Source organism: Carya illinoinensis, chromosome 13 (assembly GCF_018687715.1).
Source record: "Carya illinoinensis cultivar Pawnee chromosome 13, C.illinoinensisPawnee_v1, whole genome shotgun sequence".
NCBI classification, from domain to species: Eukaryota; Viridiplantae; Streptophyta; class Magnoliopsida; order Fagales; family Juglandaceae; genus Carya; species Carya illinoinensis.
The window spans coordinates 354773-373204 of NC_056764.1; the positions used below are offsets into that span (position 1 = coordinate 354773).

At 35.1% G+C, this 18432-nt stretch overlaps 2 protein-coding genes across 4 annotated transcripts; both read right to left on the minus strand.

Annotated features, from left to right (window-relative positions):
- Window positions 1–6565: 6565 nt before the first annotated feature.
- LOC122292078 (ras-related protein RABA4c) lies at window positions 6566–9047 on the minus strand. The gene is made up of 2 exons (XM_043100281.1): window positions 8316–9047; window positions 6566–7286 (listed from the first exon to the last, which is right to left on the minus strand). The coding sequence occupies exons 1-2, from the start codon at window positions 8537–8539 to the stop codon at window positions 6839–6841; spliced, it is 672 nt and encodes a 223-aa protein (XP_042956215.1). The 5' UTR covers window positions 8540–9047; the 3' UTR covers window positions 6566–6838.
- Window positions 9048–10585: 1538 nt separating this feature from the next.
- Window positions 10586–13371, minus strand: LOC122292076 (transcription factor bHLH130-like). 3 transcript variants are annotated; one of them, XM_043100279.1, is made up of 8 exons: window positions 13178–13371; window positions 13023–13093; window positions 12407–12932; window positions 11528–11787; window positions 11262–11432; window positions 11046–11111; window positions 10889–10957; window positions 10586–10777 (listed from the first exon to the last, which is right to left on the minus strand). In XM_043100279.1, the coding sequence occupies exons 3-8, from the start codon at window positions 12909–12911 to the stop codon at window positions 10706–10708; spliced, it is 1143 nt and encodes a 380-aa protein (XP_042956213.1). In that variant the 5' UTR covers window positions 12912–12932; window positions 13023–13093; window positions 13178–13371; the 3' UTR covers window positions 10586–10705. The 3 variants fall into 3 exon arrangements, with proteins under 3 accessions (XP_042956213.1, XP_042956214.1, XP_042956212.1); XM_043100280.1 differs by having other exon boundaries at window positions 13172–13371; XM_043100278.1 differs by having other exon boundaries at window positions 13164–13371.
- Window positions 13372–18432: the final 5061 nt, after the last annotated feature.

The window sequence follows — 18432 nt, forward strand, 5'->3', positions numbered from 1 at the left end:
TTATATATGTGCCCAGTGGTGAAGAGCCCAGCTAGCTAATATTGTGCCGGCCATTCACTATGCTTCTTTCACAAAGTCCAAACAAGATTCGGCAAGCCCCAAATATTTATTATTTTATTTATTTAGGTCAACAGAAAGGCCCCACTTAAATATGAAAGAAGGAAAAATAATTTATATATATATTTGTTATAAACTATCTTAAATTGTATGACCACATTTATCTAGTCGTCATATACATAGTGTATAGTGCTAGCATAGTACCAGCATAGTGAGTTGACCGACATATACATAGTGCATATTGCTAGCATAGTACTGGCATAGTGAGTTGGTCGATATATACATAGTGCATAGTACTAGCATAGTGAGCAAGCATAGTCCCCTTTGTACGCCTATATATATCGTTGAATTTTTTAAGAAATTCATAAGTTTCATAACCTCTCTGAACTCTATTTCTTTCTCTCTCCTTTTGAAAGTTTTATAACACGTTATGGCTCTCTCTTTTCAATGATTTCATAACACGTTATCAACACGAAAGTTCTGACGATTTTGAAGTTAGTAGTCCTCTACTTCAAGTAAGTTTTTCAATATATTTTTATATTCCTAATTTATATATGTAAAAAATGTCAAATCTTTCAAAATTGAAATTCGTTGCTCTTGACATTTCTGGAAAAAATTATTTATCTTGGATCCTTGATGCTAAGATCCATCTGGATGCAATGAACCTGGGAGATACAATTAAAGAAGGAAATCAGGGGTCCCTGCAGGACCGTGCTAAGGCAATGATTTTCCTTCGGCATCATCTTCATGAAGAATTAAAAACTGAGTATTTAACGGTGAAAGATCTACTTATTTTGTGGAATGATTTAAAGGAGAGATATGAACACCAGAAAACTGTAATCCTCCTAAAAGCTCGTCATGATTGGATGCACCTGAGGTTGCAAGATTTCAAGAGTGTTAGTGAGTATAACTCTGCACTCTTTAAAATTAGCTCGCTATTTAAATTATGTGGTGAAAAAGTCACTGATGATGACTTGTTAGAGAAGACATATACTATTTTTCATGTCTCGAATGTGCTCCTGCAGCAGCAGTATCAAGAGCGAAAGTTCAAGAAATATTCTGAATTTATATCTTGTCTTCTATTAGCTGAGCAAAATAATGAGCTTTTATTAAGAAATCACCAGTCACGTCCTACTGGTTCTATATCATTCCCTGAAGTGAATGGTACTAGATTTACATCATTCCCAGAAGCGAATGGTGCATCTTTTCAAAGAAAACGAGAACGTGGACGTGGTAGGAAAAACTATAGAAGTGGAGGTTCTAGAAGTGTCCACACTAAAAGGGACAATAATATATATACACCGTACCACCAGAAGTGGTTCAACTCAGAGAAGGACAAAGGTCCTCAAAAAAAATTTTTAAAGAAAGATGAAGATGGATGCCATAGATGTGGTATGACTGGACATTGGGCTCGTATCTGTCGTACAGATAAGCACTTGGTTGACTTATACCAATCTTCTATAAAAGAAAAAATAAAGAAATTTGAAACAAATTTTACTGAACCATCATATGCTTTAAATTCTATAGATGGAGAAGATATTACAAGTCTTGATGTTTCTGATTTCTTTGAGGATTCTAGTGGTATAGTTGATCATGAAAGTGTTCCTTTTTAATTAATGTATTTCCTTTATCTTATTATAAAATATTTTTATATTCTACAATATTTTGTAGTAATGAAAGTTTTATTTATTTTTTTATACTTGTTATAAATTATTGATAATATGATTTATCTGAGAATGGAAATGGAGCATCCCTGAAGGATCGCCCTAAATTAATAATTTTATTGAGTATCTCATATGAGTGATACTTATACCAAAAACTTATTATGATTTATGCACCTGAAGTTGCATAATTGAAATTGTGGAAAGAATATATATTTGAATGAACGTCTCGAATGTGCTCCTGAAGTAGCAATATCAAGTATGCTCCTGAAGTAGCAATATGAAATGCAAACGTTCACAATATATTCTAAATTTGTATCAGGTCTTTCAGTGACTGAGCAAAATAATGAACTTTTGATAAGAATCATTATTCACGTCTTACTAGATCTATATCATTCCCTGAAGTGAATGATAATGAATTTATATCATTCTATTCCCTGAAGTGAAAAGAATGATGCGTTTCATTCAAAGAAACTAAGAGATTGGACGTGATAATGAATATCTTTTCGGGCCAGAAGCTCGTATTGGAAAAGCTGTAAGCTTTCTCTTGAGATGATATTATACAAATTATTGAATCAAATATTATGATGCATCAAAAAGTGATATGATTCAAAATATTTGTGTCTTTTCATGGTTATTTTGATCATCCAAAATCAATTACGATAAGTCGAATGATTTTCATATGGACGTCCATAAAAGAACCAAAAGATTCTTTTACTATAAAGTTTTACCACCAGAAGTGGAAAGAAAAATTTGCTTGAAGCAAATAAGATGAAATTATTCGATATTATCTTGATTATCATATGTGAACCAGAAGTTCAGATGATAATTAAATTTTGGATACAATAAGATAAAAATGTTTCATATTCTAGCTGCTAAAATCCCAGCGAGGATTGAAGTCCCTGTAGGACAATTAAGAAATTCAGCAGTCTAAAGACATGTATAAAGGCATGTGAGACTTATCGATACAAAAGATAGAGTATCTCAAAAGAGAAAGACACAAATAATTTGGTGCTTCTGAAGAGGTCATACCTACAAAACAAGCAATAAAGTCCATCCAAATTCTCTGTATAAAATTCTCCTATATAAACTCTTGAAGAGTGCTTCCTGAAGAGATTTTTCATGAAAATGTCTTCCCTTGAAGAGGGACAGGTACCTGAAAATAACGAGATCTCGTTATATTTTATGAATAATGGAGAAATTATGGATAGAAATAAAATCATTGTCGACAACGTATTTCCATATGAGATGGCAATTGACATTACCAGAAGTAATGATGAAAGTGAATCAAGAATCGTCGAAGAATACGACGTAAAATATTGGCCAAATTTGAAAGAAACAATTCTTGCAGAATTGATTCACTAGTAAAATATGATGCATCAGGACTTATAATCCAAACACCTAAAGATGTGATACTTGTTGAATGTCAGCGGACATTTATGGAAAGGAAATAAAAATGTGATATATAAACCACGAGTCAATTTCTCAATTCCTGCAGAATTGATATCACTAAGTAAAATGTGATAAATATGGACTTGAAGTCTAAACACCTAAAGAGGTGATTTTTGTTAAATATCAGTGGATATTTATATACATGATATAAAAAGCCTGAAGCTTTTCATATGAAAATGTGATATAGAAATCACAAGTTAGTTTCTCGAATAAACAATATTGATATGATTTTAAAGTGGTTGAAATCATATTAAGATTTTTATTAGCTTGAAAGTTACTGAGAGTTTGGATATGCATGATTAACTGCATATTTACATGGATCATTGGATCATGATATATATATATATATGAAAATCCCTGAAGGATAGAAAATGTCTGAAACTTCTAATATGAATACATCTGGAAATATGTATTCTATCAAATTTCAAAGATCATTATATGATCTAAAGCAATCCAAACGCAAATGGAAACAAGCTATTATTTCAATTTATATATATGATTTAAATGTCATTGAGGCTCCAGAAGAGCTCATAAAAACTGCACATATTTGAAATATAAATCTGAAACCCTTGCGGCTTCAAGAGGAAGATAGATGATGTTATTAGTCATGAAATACCATCTTTTAATACAATTAGTATTTCAGATTCATATTATGAGTTTGATATGAAGTGTGCATTATTAAAGAAGAAATAAAAGGGAGCACACAGAACATCTACCAAAAGATAGAAACACAAATATGAATATTTGTGAAATATTATTTTATTATCTTGAAGCAAGAATTACAGAAATTTAAGGCACTTTGCCTCATTCTTCAAACGCTCTTGTTCTTTAAGAATCTGCATGACATCCCTATCTAAAGGGGTGGGCAATCGAAAAGAAGATTTAAGCAAGGATTTTAAATTCCTATTTTCTTGCTTTATTGATTCTATCTTCATGTTGAACTCCATAAGAAGTCGCTGAAGTATAGCAATATTCTCGTGGAGATTATCAACTCCACGAGTTCTGGATTGCAGTCGCTGAGAAAATGCGACAATGGATGATGAGTATCGGGTACCGAGACTCACAAGCTCATATATAGCTTCATTATTTGACTTATGAGTCAGATCATTATATTGCATGATAGCACCTGTGGTAGAAGCAGGAACAGATGATGAACGAGGTGCAGAGTACCTCATATATTGGCCATGAGAAGATCGCTAAGCCATTGCAGGATAAGAATACAGAAGAGATTGCAAAGTAAAAATGCAGTATGGTTACAGAAAATTGAAGAAGATGAGATGCGAATAAAGATGAGCTGAATATCTCTTTTATAAAAAAAAAAATTATGATACAGCATCTCTCGTGAAGCAAGAGAAAATAGACGAAATATAACTTCATAGCTCTGCGGCGCCTGACAGCTGCGATGCCTGACAGCACGCCTGACACCTACAGAGGAGTTGAAAATCCGCAGTGCTTGTCTGATCTTAAAAGGCTGACCACCGTTTTTATTAAAAAATGAGGTTAGCGGTTTAATGTTGATGAATTATTCACTAACTGTATTATTTACAAGAACTCCAGAAGAGTACAACTCCAGACGAGTAGTTATGAGCAGAAAGATCCAGTTGTGATTATTTTATCAACATGGATCAAGTCCACAGTTAGTTGGATGTACAGATGCGAGTTATCTTTCAGATACACACAAGAAGATCATTGCAATTCATGAGAAGAAAGTTGAAATTGATATCAAGAAGGTACGGTCAAGTAAAAATCTGGCAGATTTATTCACTAAAGCATTACCAACTGCAACATTTAAGAAGATTATGCAGAACATTGGAATGCGGAGGTTTGAAGACCTGTTATCATGCACTTTTCAGGATAAGTAATGTCTTGAAGACTTGTGCTGATTGTACTCTTTTTCCTTCGCTAAGGTTTTATCCCACTGGGTTTTCCTTTGCAAGGTTTTAATGAGGCAATCCTAAAGCACTCGGCGATACACATGAATACTGTACTCTTTTTCCTTCGCCATTAGTTTTTTCCCACAGGGTTTTTCCTTGGCAATGTTTTAACGAGGCATATTCTTTAAATATGGTCATCCAAAGGGAAAGTGTTATAAACTATCTTGAATTGTATGGCCATATTTATCTAGTCGTCATATGCATAGTGCATAGTGCTAGCATAGTACCAGCATAATGAGTTGGCCGACATATGCATAGTGCATAGTGCATAGTGCTAGCATAGTACTAGCATAGTGAGTTGGCCGACATATGCATAGTGTATAGTGCTAGCATAGTGCTAGCATAATGAGCAAGCATAGTCCCCTTTGTACGTCTATATATATCGTTGAATTCTTTAAGAAATTCATAAGTTTCATAACCTCTCTGAGTTCTATTTCTTTCTCTCTCCTTTTGAAAGGTTTATAACACGTTATGGCTCTCTCTTTTCAATGATTTCATAACAATATTAATTTAGAATCCGAATATATAAGCATGCAATTGCACAATAATAAATAAAATAAACTGTTTCCAAAGAGTAGTAATCTATATTAATTCTATGCCTCTATAAGTTTGAATCCCGTGCTGCAGATACCTTTAAGGTGAATTGCTGAATGACTCTAATTTGGGTTTACATCGTTTTGGAAAAAGCTTCCTGAATTTATTTATTTATTTATTTTTACTTTACGCACATTTCATCCTTGAATTTTAATAAATTTGTAAATTAGTTTCACCAAGTATCTCTTGTTAATACTTGAGTCATCCAAGGATGACTCACTCGACAGATATATCTAGACCACTCATGGGTAGTTGACAATTGCCAGTACTTCTTGTGAGGCACTCTAAGAATATAAGTCACCTTGGTTGCCGAAGGCTACCCTATGGATGATCAGGGTAACTTGAACAAGAGCAGCTTTGGGGTTTCTTATTAAATTAGGCATGAACAAGCGACTAGACCTGAACCAGCCATCAGTGGTGGACCCATTTAAAATTCGCCTCCATCTCTTCGGGCCATTCTTTCCCGACTCGTTGCAACACCTTTTCACCAAATATGACCCTACGTCAATCTCCACCTCGGTGTTTCACGATGTTTATGCTCGTTAAATCGCCTATGTCCCTAACACACCCAAGCTGCTACTGGAAACACCGAGCATGGAGCAAAGGTGCTTGAGGTCCGAAAAAAAAAAAGGGTACTCACAATAAATTATGAAAATAGCCAATACCAAAATCAAATTTCATTCCAGAAGGTACCTGATATGGTGCCAAGGCAGACCTGACTATGGTTTTTTCCACATCAAAAGACTAGGTTTTCTTAGTTTTCAGTGAAACCACTATTCAGAGCTTTGCAATCAGGTTGCCTTGTTCATGAATGTTTCTTCCACATTTTATAGATATCCCCATAGCGAATATGTAAGAAATTTTAGCTACAAACAAGTGCTGTCGTGTAAAATTTATAGAAGTGTTGCAAGTTTGGACTGATCCCAAATCCATTTGCAAATCAACCACTATTGGCTTCTTACAAGATCGAAATGTCCATTAACTGGTATACAAAGAAGTTGGTGTCCAACTGCATTCCCGGGAGATGAAGATTGTGATCATGTTTGACATTGGCTGACAGTAAAAATTATAACAAACAAGGTATGAGCAGTTTGGGGGGAGCATCACCTAAGCCACATGGCATGTTGGAGGTGTATGATCCTATAAAGAACCGCAACAGTTGAATCTCCGTTGAGGTTCTGGATCCTGCCCAGGTACAACAATCTTTGTTCCGGTGAGAAGTGATGAAGCTCCTCCAGATTCTGATTCATCATTAGCAACAAGGGACTTCTTGCTGATGATTCGATAAATTTCTGTCAGGATAGTGAGGAAAGCAGATTCAACATTGGTGGCCTCCAGGGCCGACGTCTCCATGAAGAAGAGGCTCTCCCTTTGGGCAAACTCTTTGGCATCCTCGGTAGGTACAGCTCGAAGTGAACCCAAGTCAGTCTTATTGCCTATGAGCATGATAACAATATTTTTGTCAGCATGGCCCCGCAACTCCTCCAACCACCTGGTAACGTGATCAAACGATTGACGCTTGGTTATGTCATAAACTAGCATCGCCCCCACTGCACCTCTGTAGTACGCACTGGTCACCGCCCTATATCTGTTATTACCACCATAAACATGAGCTGAGCATGACAAACATATCTTGTAATGCAAACCAAATAGACATATATATATAAGTAATAAGTCATATATGAACCCTCTCTCTCTCTCTCTCTCTCCCTCTCTCTCTCTCTCTCTCTCTCTCTATAACTGAAACAGTGCCACGTTCAATCATTTTGGATTAACAAGGTAAACCCTGTTTTCTATTTTAACCTGTCAAAAACCTCGCCTCCAATTTAAGCCGGGTATTTTTAGCCTCCACCTTATTGAAGTAATCTGTGCTCCACCAGAGTTAAGTCATCCCCCCACTCTTCCCTTCCCTTTTTCTTCTATCATCTCAACTTCAATCTACACTAGCTTACAAGTTATCACTAGTTCCATTGCTGATCTTCTCTAACTGATGACTCTATGGTCTCATTGAGCAGTATCAGACAATATTCTCTCACTGATATACATATTGACACCATTCAGAGCTCTAATACCACCAAAAAGAACTTGTACCTGCCAACTTTAATGCACTGATTTACTGACAGCGTCATACCAATCCCCTGCAACCCGATTTTCAGATCGCTCTAATTTTCCTCCTGACAACTTTCCAGTAAAATATGAACAAGAGGATCTACAACGACCATGGAAACTACATTGCCACCAACTCTTGTATAATCTTTTTAGACCAACTACTTAGCCCAACCCAATAGTCCTTAGGTTCCTATCAACATCTCACCTAAACCAGAAATCATAAATAGCCAAATTTCAAACCAGTGAAACGCCATGTTCGAGCATATCATTAAGGTCATTCTCGCATCACTTTTTCCGGTTCCTAAAGCCAGACCTACGCCTACCCAGTACTTCAGAAACCACTTAAACAGGCAGCGGGGCTTTGACATAACATACTGAACACCACCCTCGACTAAAAGCAAAGCCAGCGATTTTGAGGCAATTACGAAAGATAAACCACTCGGCCAAATCCTTTAGACCCGGTTACACTATTTTAAATCACACAATGTCGGCTGGAAAAAGGAAATACCTTTCCTGACCAGCAGTGTCCCAAATCTGAGCCTTGACGGTCTTGTGGTCGATGAGGAGCGTCTTGGTCTGGAACTCGACCCCAATCGTGGCCTTGGACTCCAGACTGAACTCGTTCCTGGTGAAACGCGCCAAGAGCTGCGACTTCCCGACGGCCGAGTCTCCGATCATGACCACCTTCAGCACGTAGTCGATCTTCTGGTTATAATTGCCCTGCCCCAACATATTCGACACCTCTCAGTCTCAGTTCTATAATTCAAAGACCGAATCCAATAAGTGTTCGATGAGCTTCTCTCCCGATCGATCGGTGGAGGATTTTGATTTTTCAGGAGGAGAGCAGTACAAAGAGGGAAAACGTGAAAGACGTCGATGATGAGCCTAACAGAAGGTCAAAAAGGTTGAAGTAGGAGCTCGCAAGAACCATAGATATGGGAGCGATTGCATCGAACGACTCCGAGATTTACAGTAGACATAGAAAGTTTAGAGAGAGAGAAAATGGAACGGAAGCGGAAGGAACGACGAAAGGAAGAAAGGCATGTGAAAGCAAACAGTTGGCTACAAACATCTGTCTTGGGAGCCTGTTTCAGATCCAGAACCCTAGCTGAAGATTATTCCCAGATCGGTAACAGGGGAGGACAAATTGCATATGCTGCGTCTCCCTTGCGTGGAAGAGGTCAAAGATGCTGTCTATTCCATTCCTATTTAGTCGGCACCAGGACCTGATGGGTTTTCCGAGCCATTGGTATTATCATAAATAATTAAAAAAAAAATCAATTTATTTGCCTGATGTCCCAACAATCCACAGCTGAACGATTTTGCTTATGACTCTTTCAAATGCCATCGTCATAATAAATTGGAAATGTCTTTCCATTTAACTAATCAGCACAGCATTAATTCAATTTAAATGCATTACGTTAATACTTTAATTGAGAATGACAAATTTAAAATGTTTTAATTTGATATTTGAAATTTTATAAGAAAAATTTTAAATATAAGTTCACACATCACACACCACATTTTTTTTTATTTTTTTTATTTATCAAATATTTGGTATATAAATAATGAGTAGAAAAATTCAATTAATTTAAGAATAACAAACTAAAAAATTTAAATTTTTTTAAAAAAATAAAAAAATAAGTGATGTGTAGACTTATGTGTAGCACAGCTCATTCCATAAACCAAATCAACGTGTGTCGACATTATACTGGTAAGTAGCTTTTCCTTTAATATTTTGATTTATTTCATGGTTATCTTTTTTCTATCTATTTTGGGAATCTTATAGTCTTTATCACAAATAACAATATAATTAAGTAGTTCGATATTGATTAGGGGTGGGCAGCGGGGCCCCGTTACCCGCTGCCCCGCGCCGTTCGCCCCGCCCCTGCATAGGGCGGGGAGGGGCATCCACACCGTTAGGGCCGGGGCGGGGCCCCCCGGCCAGTATGGTTTTTCCCCAGCGGAGGTGGGGGACGGGGACGGACCCCCCCGGTCCGTTTTTCCCCCGCCCCGCCCCTCTCTCCTACCTTCCCTGAGTTCCCTCTGCTTCGTACTCCGATCCCCATGACTCACCCTGACGCTGATGCCACGGACGCGTCCAGCGATGAGGACGATGATTTCTTGGGCCGGCAACGTGTGAAGCGGTACGTCGAGGAGATCAACATCGAGTCCGGCAATGTGTGAAGCGGTACCTGGGATTCCACCAAGACCGACTTTAAACTCCTGGGCTTCTGTTCCGTTCCAAGTTCCAACCATTTTTGCTTTTTAATTTGTCATTTTTAACCCTAAAAAAAGGGTTATTTATTGTGGGTCTTCTGTATGCCGATTGCTCTCTCGGTGGGCATCAACCAGAGGGAAACAGCCGCAGCGGCAGCAGTCGAGGAGATCAACATCGAGTCCGACCAGCCGGAGGCCACTGAAGGTGGCTCCGTCGAATTGCAAGAAGTTCCGAGGAGTGGGCCGCCGAGATTTGAGATCCCACAAGACGTGTACAGGGGGCCGGACGGATTGCCCCCCCACCCTGTACCCCGTCATGCGGGACGGGGTACCCCGCCCCCGCACACCGGGGGCTGGGGACGGAGGGGATTTTTCCCATCCGCCCCATGCGGGGGCGGGGGGCGGGGCGGGGGGGGGGGGGGGGGGGGGAGGCTACCCCGCACCGTATGGTGCGGGTAGCACCCCTAATATTGATCTATCTTCTTCAAGAGCGTCTCACTTCTAGAAAATGAATGGATTTTTCTTTTCTTTTCCCGTGATTTTTCAATGCAAATTATATTTTTCACGCCCAACAATCTAATGCCATTTTATTATACATAAACTGGGATAGAGAAGAGTCATTGTCACATGTTTTGTGTTACTTGGCCATCTTCCTAAACCTATCTGTACAGAAACAAATCAGGCAGAATGATTCGAATACTGCTTCTGTTTTCTTGAACACATGCACTTCGCCTTAGTATCCATGAGCGTCTGCAGAAAAACCAAAAGACATTGGTAAGTTGGTTTTAAGATACATGTGAGGTGTTGTTGTGTCAAAAGATCCATGTGGGTTTTATGTAAGGATGGTGTCTTTCACATTACCTGGACCTGTTTCTGTAGGTCTTTAATGTACTCCACTGCCAATTCTAACATATCTGCTGTGTTGGTTTGCTGCGAATGGAATAACAAAAACAAGAAATTGAGTTCATAGCAAACAGATTTGACATTCATAAGTAAAAACATACATGGTAGAAACTACCTTGTCCATATTTGGGAAAAGCTCTTGCAGCTTCCTCATCCTTTCACTAATACGTGTTCTTCTCACCTGATGTAACATATCTCAAAATGTCATGATATCATATATATCCAAGCTAATCAAGTGAAGCGAATCCTCATTAAAATAAAATGGTAGACATGCACTTGAACCCCGAAACTAATATCGAACAACATCAGTAAATTAAAAGACGAGATTTACCCTCTCTGCAATGCTTCGAGGGTGAGTGGCGCAGCCTCTTTTGGCTCGAATTTTACAAGGCACAGAACCTTGAAATTGCAAGAACTTTTCTATAGTGGCCATCTCAGTGGAAGTCTTGGGCAAACTCAAATGATGAGTTAAACCGTGGATTCTGCTTCCGGGTCCTGGGTTCTGTTGAATAAAATATCAATTACATGATAGGATAAGCAAAGTGCGGATTGCCAAACAGAAAGCGGAAAAAATTTAAATCGAGTAGCCAGTATTACCTGAATATCTGATGCATTGGAAGATGGAAACACATTAACCTTATCGTCTCTGGCTCTGCTTAGGCTGTTGAATGTGGATCCATTCCAAGTATCGTTTGTGAAGTTGCGAATGTAGTGTTGATTGCTATCATTTGCTAAGGTTTGATCCTCTTGACTCATTATTATTTCATTCCCAATTTCAGCAACCTGAGGCAAACGTGTTGAGCATGAAGATTGCCCGTTTGAGAAGCTTATTTGATCATTCCTCATCACACCGAAACCTGTTAGGCATTAAAAGATATTCAGCTTTCTATCTTAAAGAGTATGAAATAGAAATGCTCAAATTCTGAAGATTAGAAAAGAAAATCAAAGAAACAAAGTTGGCGTCAAATTGAAGCTTCGCAACTTAATTTATCATAATTAATAATTCTTAAATAAAATTGACGCTACAGCTAGTTGCTAGTAGTCCTCCCAATCTTCCTCTAAACATTTCCCCACTTCTAATATTCATTACATGGAAATTCGTTCACCCAAGAACCCACTGAAAGAGGAAGGAAAGAGAAGTCTAAAACTCAATCCTCTTTCCTTCAAAAGTTGTAGAGATCCCTTCTTGCTCCTAGCTGAGTTCAATTGCTTGAGTCTTTCCAAGGATTTGAAAGAGAAAACCCAATATGTTTGGTTGCTGAGGATTTCATATAGGAAGTGTAGGAAAAGATTTTACTCACAAGCCTAAATCAGCTTATTCGGCCTAGTTATGGTGAATACTATTTAAGGGAAATAAAGGAATTTATTCATAAAAGACGCCGTGCTTTATTTCTCAGCATCACAAACACAGACAGCATAAAACAGATAAAGAAAGGGCATAAATTCGAGTGAGAGCAAATAAATAAGCATGAATACCATTTTCTATGGCTAGGTCGGAGAAAAGACCAGCTGGAGGGCTACTTTGCCTAACAAGAAGGGATCGATTTCCTGCACCCAGTTTCGATTTCATCAAATTCTCTAATCCAACAGAGTTCGCCCCAGTAAAGGAGCCATCATAATTAGTCCCCGCAGACACTGAATTATGATTTTGAAAAGCTCGAACTTGTTGATCAGCTTGGTAAACCATCTGAGAGGCGGAATCGGCCGAGCCGTTGCACGATGACATGAACCTTGCCAACATGGTCTCCACCTCGGGACTCGATGGTCGAAGATACCGACAATTCTCACATCCAACACCATCGCCGCCATTGCTGCCATCAACAAGGCCGTTGAGCAATGCGCTCGGAGTTAGGCTAGAATTATGCTGGTGATTTTGCTGCTCATGCAGTTGTTGTTGGTAAATAATATTCGAGTCCATGGGGTGGTTCCTTCTCAGCTCCCCATCTGAATATTTGAAAGTTGGACTGTACAAAAGACTCATACTTGCCTTTCTTGCAGATTCCTGAGGACAATCAATAATTATATTTCCATACGTTCCAAGGTAAGCTTTATTAACTTACAGACAAGTTCAAAGTAGGATAAAAATATAAACCTGAATTGCTTTGACAAAATCAAAAACTGTGCTCGCTTGGACTTCAAAAGTTGCTAAACCAAACCCAAAAGCTGCCAAAAAGAGAAGGGAAAATCAATAAAAACCTTAAATTCAGCCGCCAAAAATGATACAAATAAAGACCTGCTTGCATTTACACAGGTTTTAGAACACTCCAATTTTGACGCAGAGTTGAGAGCCATTGGAGCTCCAAAATTGATGATGTCGCCAAGTCAAGTAGATCGAGCTTAATTTCTGAGTCGTGTATGAATCACTTGCAAATTGGTCGGAGAGAGGAAGAAGAGAGGAATTGCTCTGAAAGAAGGAAGCAACAGAAACCAACAATGCTGTCTCTCAGGGCAGGACAATATGTACTAGAATTGCTTTACATGTACCCTTTGTTTTTTGACTTTATTACGGGAATGCACCGGGGCATAATGAATTAAGAATGTGGTCCTTATTTGACATCATGTCATTGTTTGAGTTGACCGGGATTAAAATCCTTTAATTTAATTTAATTTAATAAAAATAGGGGAATGGGTTTTGAGGATGTTGGTAAACAAATTAAATTATGAAAATGTGTGTTAAAAAAAATGGGGGTGTGTATGCAGTGCAGTTGTATTAATAAGTAGATAGAATTAAGTTATGAAATTAAGCAAAGTACGTAGGTTATCTTGAAAGCATGCGTCGGTGTGTTTATGATCACAAGGGATAAGATGCTTTAATTTGCTTGCGGCCGAAGCGACTATATATATATATATACAAGAATGCATATATTGGAATGATATATATACATTATTATAATGTGCGTTTAAATATAATGTGTGTTTTCATGTGGCTATATTGGAATGATATATATTATATATACATATAATGTGTGTTTACATATAATGTGTGTTTTCATGTGGCTATATATATATATATATATTTAACGTAAGCATATATATATATATATATAAAATTTCATGATGGGGTTTTTCTTTTCTTCTGCGCCCTTACGTACGTGAAGGGCACCAGTCGTTGAATGGATAAGTCTAAGGCGTTTTAAAGTTTTAAAGAACAAGTACAACTCATTGTTTGATGATGATCAGTACATACGTACGTAGTACCCTTTTTCTTCTTTAATTTACGGTATTATTTACTTTATATATATAATTAGTGATCTGATCTTTAATTAATTAACTAATTAGTTCCTCTTAGATTTGTAGCTAGCTTAGCTGGCTAGCGTTTCTTTTTTTTTTTTATTCGTTTCACTAATGTGTTTGTAATCCATTCATTAATTAGGTATCTTGTTCGTGCATACGTAAATCAATTACTATACTATCGAACAACTTGAATAAAACGAGCTAAAAGTATAGTAATAATTAGAGATGTTCATCTGAGTCAGATAAAATCCAGCCTAATCCTAATTTAAATTTTGGTTACAGGTTTTGACCCGAACTCAACCCGGTCCGAAATTATTCACAATTATTGTCAATAATTGTGAAGATCAAAATTCAAAGAATTTTGGAAATTTTGGCTTTAATAACTGACGTAGCTGATCACCATATTATATATATATATATATATATATGGTGAGGGGTTAAACGTAGATGCACATTGGTTGAAATGAAAGCATATATGCGTTGCATTGGTTGGATACTCTCATGAATTAGCTGTATATATATGCCTGAGGTTAGATCTATTAAGGAACCTCATTAATTAATGCGACTTTAGACTACTGGTCAAGGGTTAATTTGATCTAAATATTGGTTGACCCGGAATAGTACTTATGTAATGCCTTGATACTTCAAGGAGATCAGATTTTTTTTTCTAATTGTAATAGTTGGAAACTGTCGTCTTCTTCTTTCTTTTGTATTTTGTATTTTTATTTTTTTTAAATACAGCTAGCCGTGCATGAGAGCTACAGTAGTACCCTTCGTGTTAGACATGGAGAAATGAGGATATATAACTTCCTTATATATATACTTAGATTTTTAGATCATGATTAAAAGATATATATATATATGTATTCGTTACGTGTATATATATATCTATTCTATTATAATAAGTGATTATTTAACTGTTATAGTAATTTTTTTGTTAACTTTTCTTATTTTTCTATTAAATTCATTTGTATTGTAATTAAGTCCGTTATTTTTTTATATTAGAAATACAATTATCTTTTTTAACCTCTCTTACTCCCGATTCTCTCTCCTCTCATCTCAAACCTTTCTGTACTCTTGAATATCTGCCTCTCTTTACCTACCCCTCAAACTCACTCTTTCACACATTTTTCTTTTATAATATTTGTCTATATTATTCTAATGTATCTTAATTTTAATTTTGAACTAATATTTTTATTTTCTAATATATTTAAATATGTAATTTTTATACTTATCGACATATTATTATTTAAAAATATTTGTTAAAAGTTATTTTTTTATCTTTATGTATTAAATTATTCATTAATTAATTTTTTTTTTTAAATATATTATTTTTATAAAAATTTTATTTAATCCTAACTTAGATAAACGTGCTTTACAATTTTTCTGACATAGTGTGTATATATATACGATTTGACTATTTGATTCTTATCAATTGGATGTTGTTTCAAAGTCAATGGAATTAATGCAGAAACAGGCCGTAGATAGGTAGATGGCTAGCTGTTTGAAAAACTGAGACTTTTATTACTACCTACATCAATGTTTTAATTAATAATGAAGAAAAAGAAAGCCCGAAAGCAAGACAAAATAATTAATTGTCAAGGAAGTTTTCAACGTCCAGCACCTATATAATTAATTATGATATAATATACGGCCTGCATGTAGTAATATTTGCACATTAGTTTTGAGAGAGATGTTAACTCTTCATAACCACCCAATTAATCAAAACGTTGACCGCTAACTTGTCTCTAAAATTAATTTATCCTCAAATTACTCTCATTTACGTACACATGATGGTTCTTATGATAATATAATAAAATAGATGCATGGTTGACTTGAGAATTAATGATGAACAACTAGCTAGCTAGCCTAGAAACGTAGATTTAACATATGACACGCTTTTCTCGTGACCCATCCATGCTTATTAATTAAAAAAAAAAATTGATTTGTACAAATCTCAATTAATAGATAAGTTTCATACATGATATTATTATATTAATAGTGCTTGCTGCATGCATGTCAAGTCAACTATATTATATGTATATATCATGTATAGGTATGGCATAATATATATATATATATATATATATGATATAATATAAAATTCGCTTAGCTAGCTTTGACATAATACAAAAACCTACCCTCTGCATATATAATTAGATGTATGTAAATATATGTAATACTTAGCGAGGACTTTCCCATGCAAGCTTAATTACTAGTATCACAGTCGAATAAATAAAATAAATAGGCTTAAAACCTTAATTAAATTGTTTTAGCTAGCTTGCATTTTATATATAATTAATCAAACTCAGTACCAAACATATATATATATATATATATATATATATATATATATATCCAATATTCGAGATGCTTAATTGTTATATTTATGCTACATTCTGATCAAGATCAACTAGTCGATCTATATATCTAAATATTGCATGTGTTATAACAAATCATAATTTATAATCAATATTGGTTCATCTTATATATATATATATAGAATATTAAATATTATACCCTTTATGAAAGGGAGATTAATGTTCCATCGCATATTATATACTTGGCATATATGATGGGCCAATGATCAGATGCTTTGACTTCGCAATTCCGTGTGTACGCGTTCAAGCAAAATTGATTGAGACTCGAAGCATCTTGAAGAGTCACTGTCCTTTCCCACTATTCCAAGTCACCTTCAGCAATTATTATTATTATTTAACGAGTAAAGTTGTTTTGTTTTTGTTTTTAACGAGTAAAGTTGTTTACATACAATCCATTGGTTAAAAAAAAAGGTTTTATTAATAAAAAAAATATTTTTTTTTACACTTTTTTAGATGTGGTATATTTTTTACAAAAGCTTGTATAAGACTTATATATTTGAAACTTATACAAATAATTTCTAAAAATATATCTATTTATTATAATAAGTATTTATCCTATACGAATAGTAATGAACAGTAATTTTCTTACTTTTATTGTGTAGTTACATTTTTACTCATGAGTTGCTTTTACTTTTAAACCAATAAAAAATTCTGTTTTTACTTTTACATTTTTACTCATTGATTTTCTAATACAACAAGTGATCTTCTAATACAACAAGTATTAATTACTAACTAAAAGTTCTTACCCCTTGATCTTCTAATACATAGAATTCTTTTTTTTTAATCTTAATTAAATAATTATTATAATTATTTTTAATATTTCTTAGCTTGAGATTAATTTAACAATATCCCAAAGTTTAGAGATGAGAAATATCTCGTAATAGTTAGGTGGGGGGTCTAAGCGACACTGATTTTATCCGACCCAATTACTTTGAAATTTGGTAGTTTGAATCGTTTGATTGCATTACTCATTCTTTCACCCCACCATTTCCAACTCTCAATATTAAACTTCACAAAAAAAAAGTACAAAAATAGGTAGATTGAGTGTCAAAATTCCTACATTTTTTTTAACTTTAAAAATATTTCTCAAAACTTGATTATTTCTTTTACAATAATATTTTTGTACGTGGGTTTTAAATATTTAAAAAAAATATGCAAAATTTACACAATTGAATACTGCAAATATCATTTCTATTTATTTTATTATACAACAATGATTAGATCATACTCAATGTATTCGACCTGAAAGGAAAAAAAATTAATAATACATACACAATATTTTCTACAACTATTTTACAATTTAGTATATGTTAAAAGATACAGTAAAATTCAAAATTTTAACTAAATAAAAAAATCAAAATTAAATTAAAAAACTTAATAACTTTTTATGAAATAAAACTATCATGCATATTGATGGATTGTGAAATGAGTTGTTGAATAATAGTATATTTTTATGTAGATCTTTTCTGAAAAGTTGATGTTATGATTAATTGATATATATATATATATATAAATATATATATATATATATATTATATTATAATAAGTGTCTATACCAATTAATTAACTAGCATGGATCAACTATATAAATATATAGATCCCCATGATTCTCCTTAATTCGAGACAGGAGGTACGTACGTATAGATAATTATTTAATAAACTTAAGCAAATGCAACTAAAATAGACAAATTAATGATCATCAATTGCATGCAGATCAGGCAATCTTACTAGTTAATTAAGATTACAACTGGCCTCCTTAATTTAGTGATTTTAAACACGTACGCACACACACACTCACATGACATGATAAAATTAGGTCTCACCAAATTAAGCCACCTAATTAAATACCTAATCTTTGGCGACCCATTAATTGGTTGGTGTGCATGC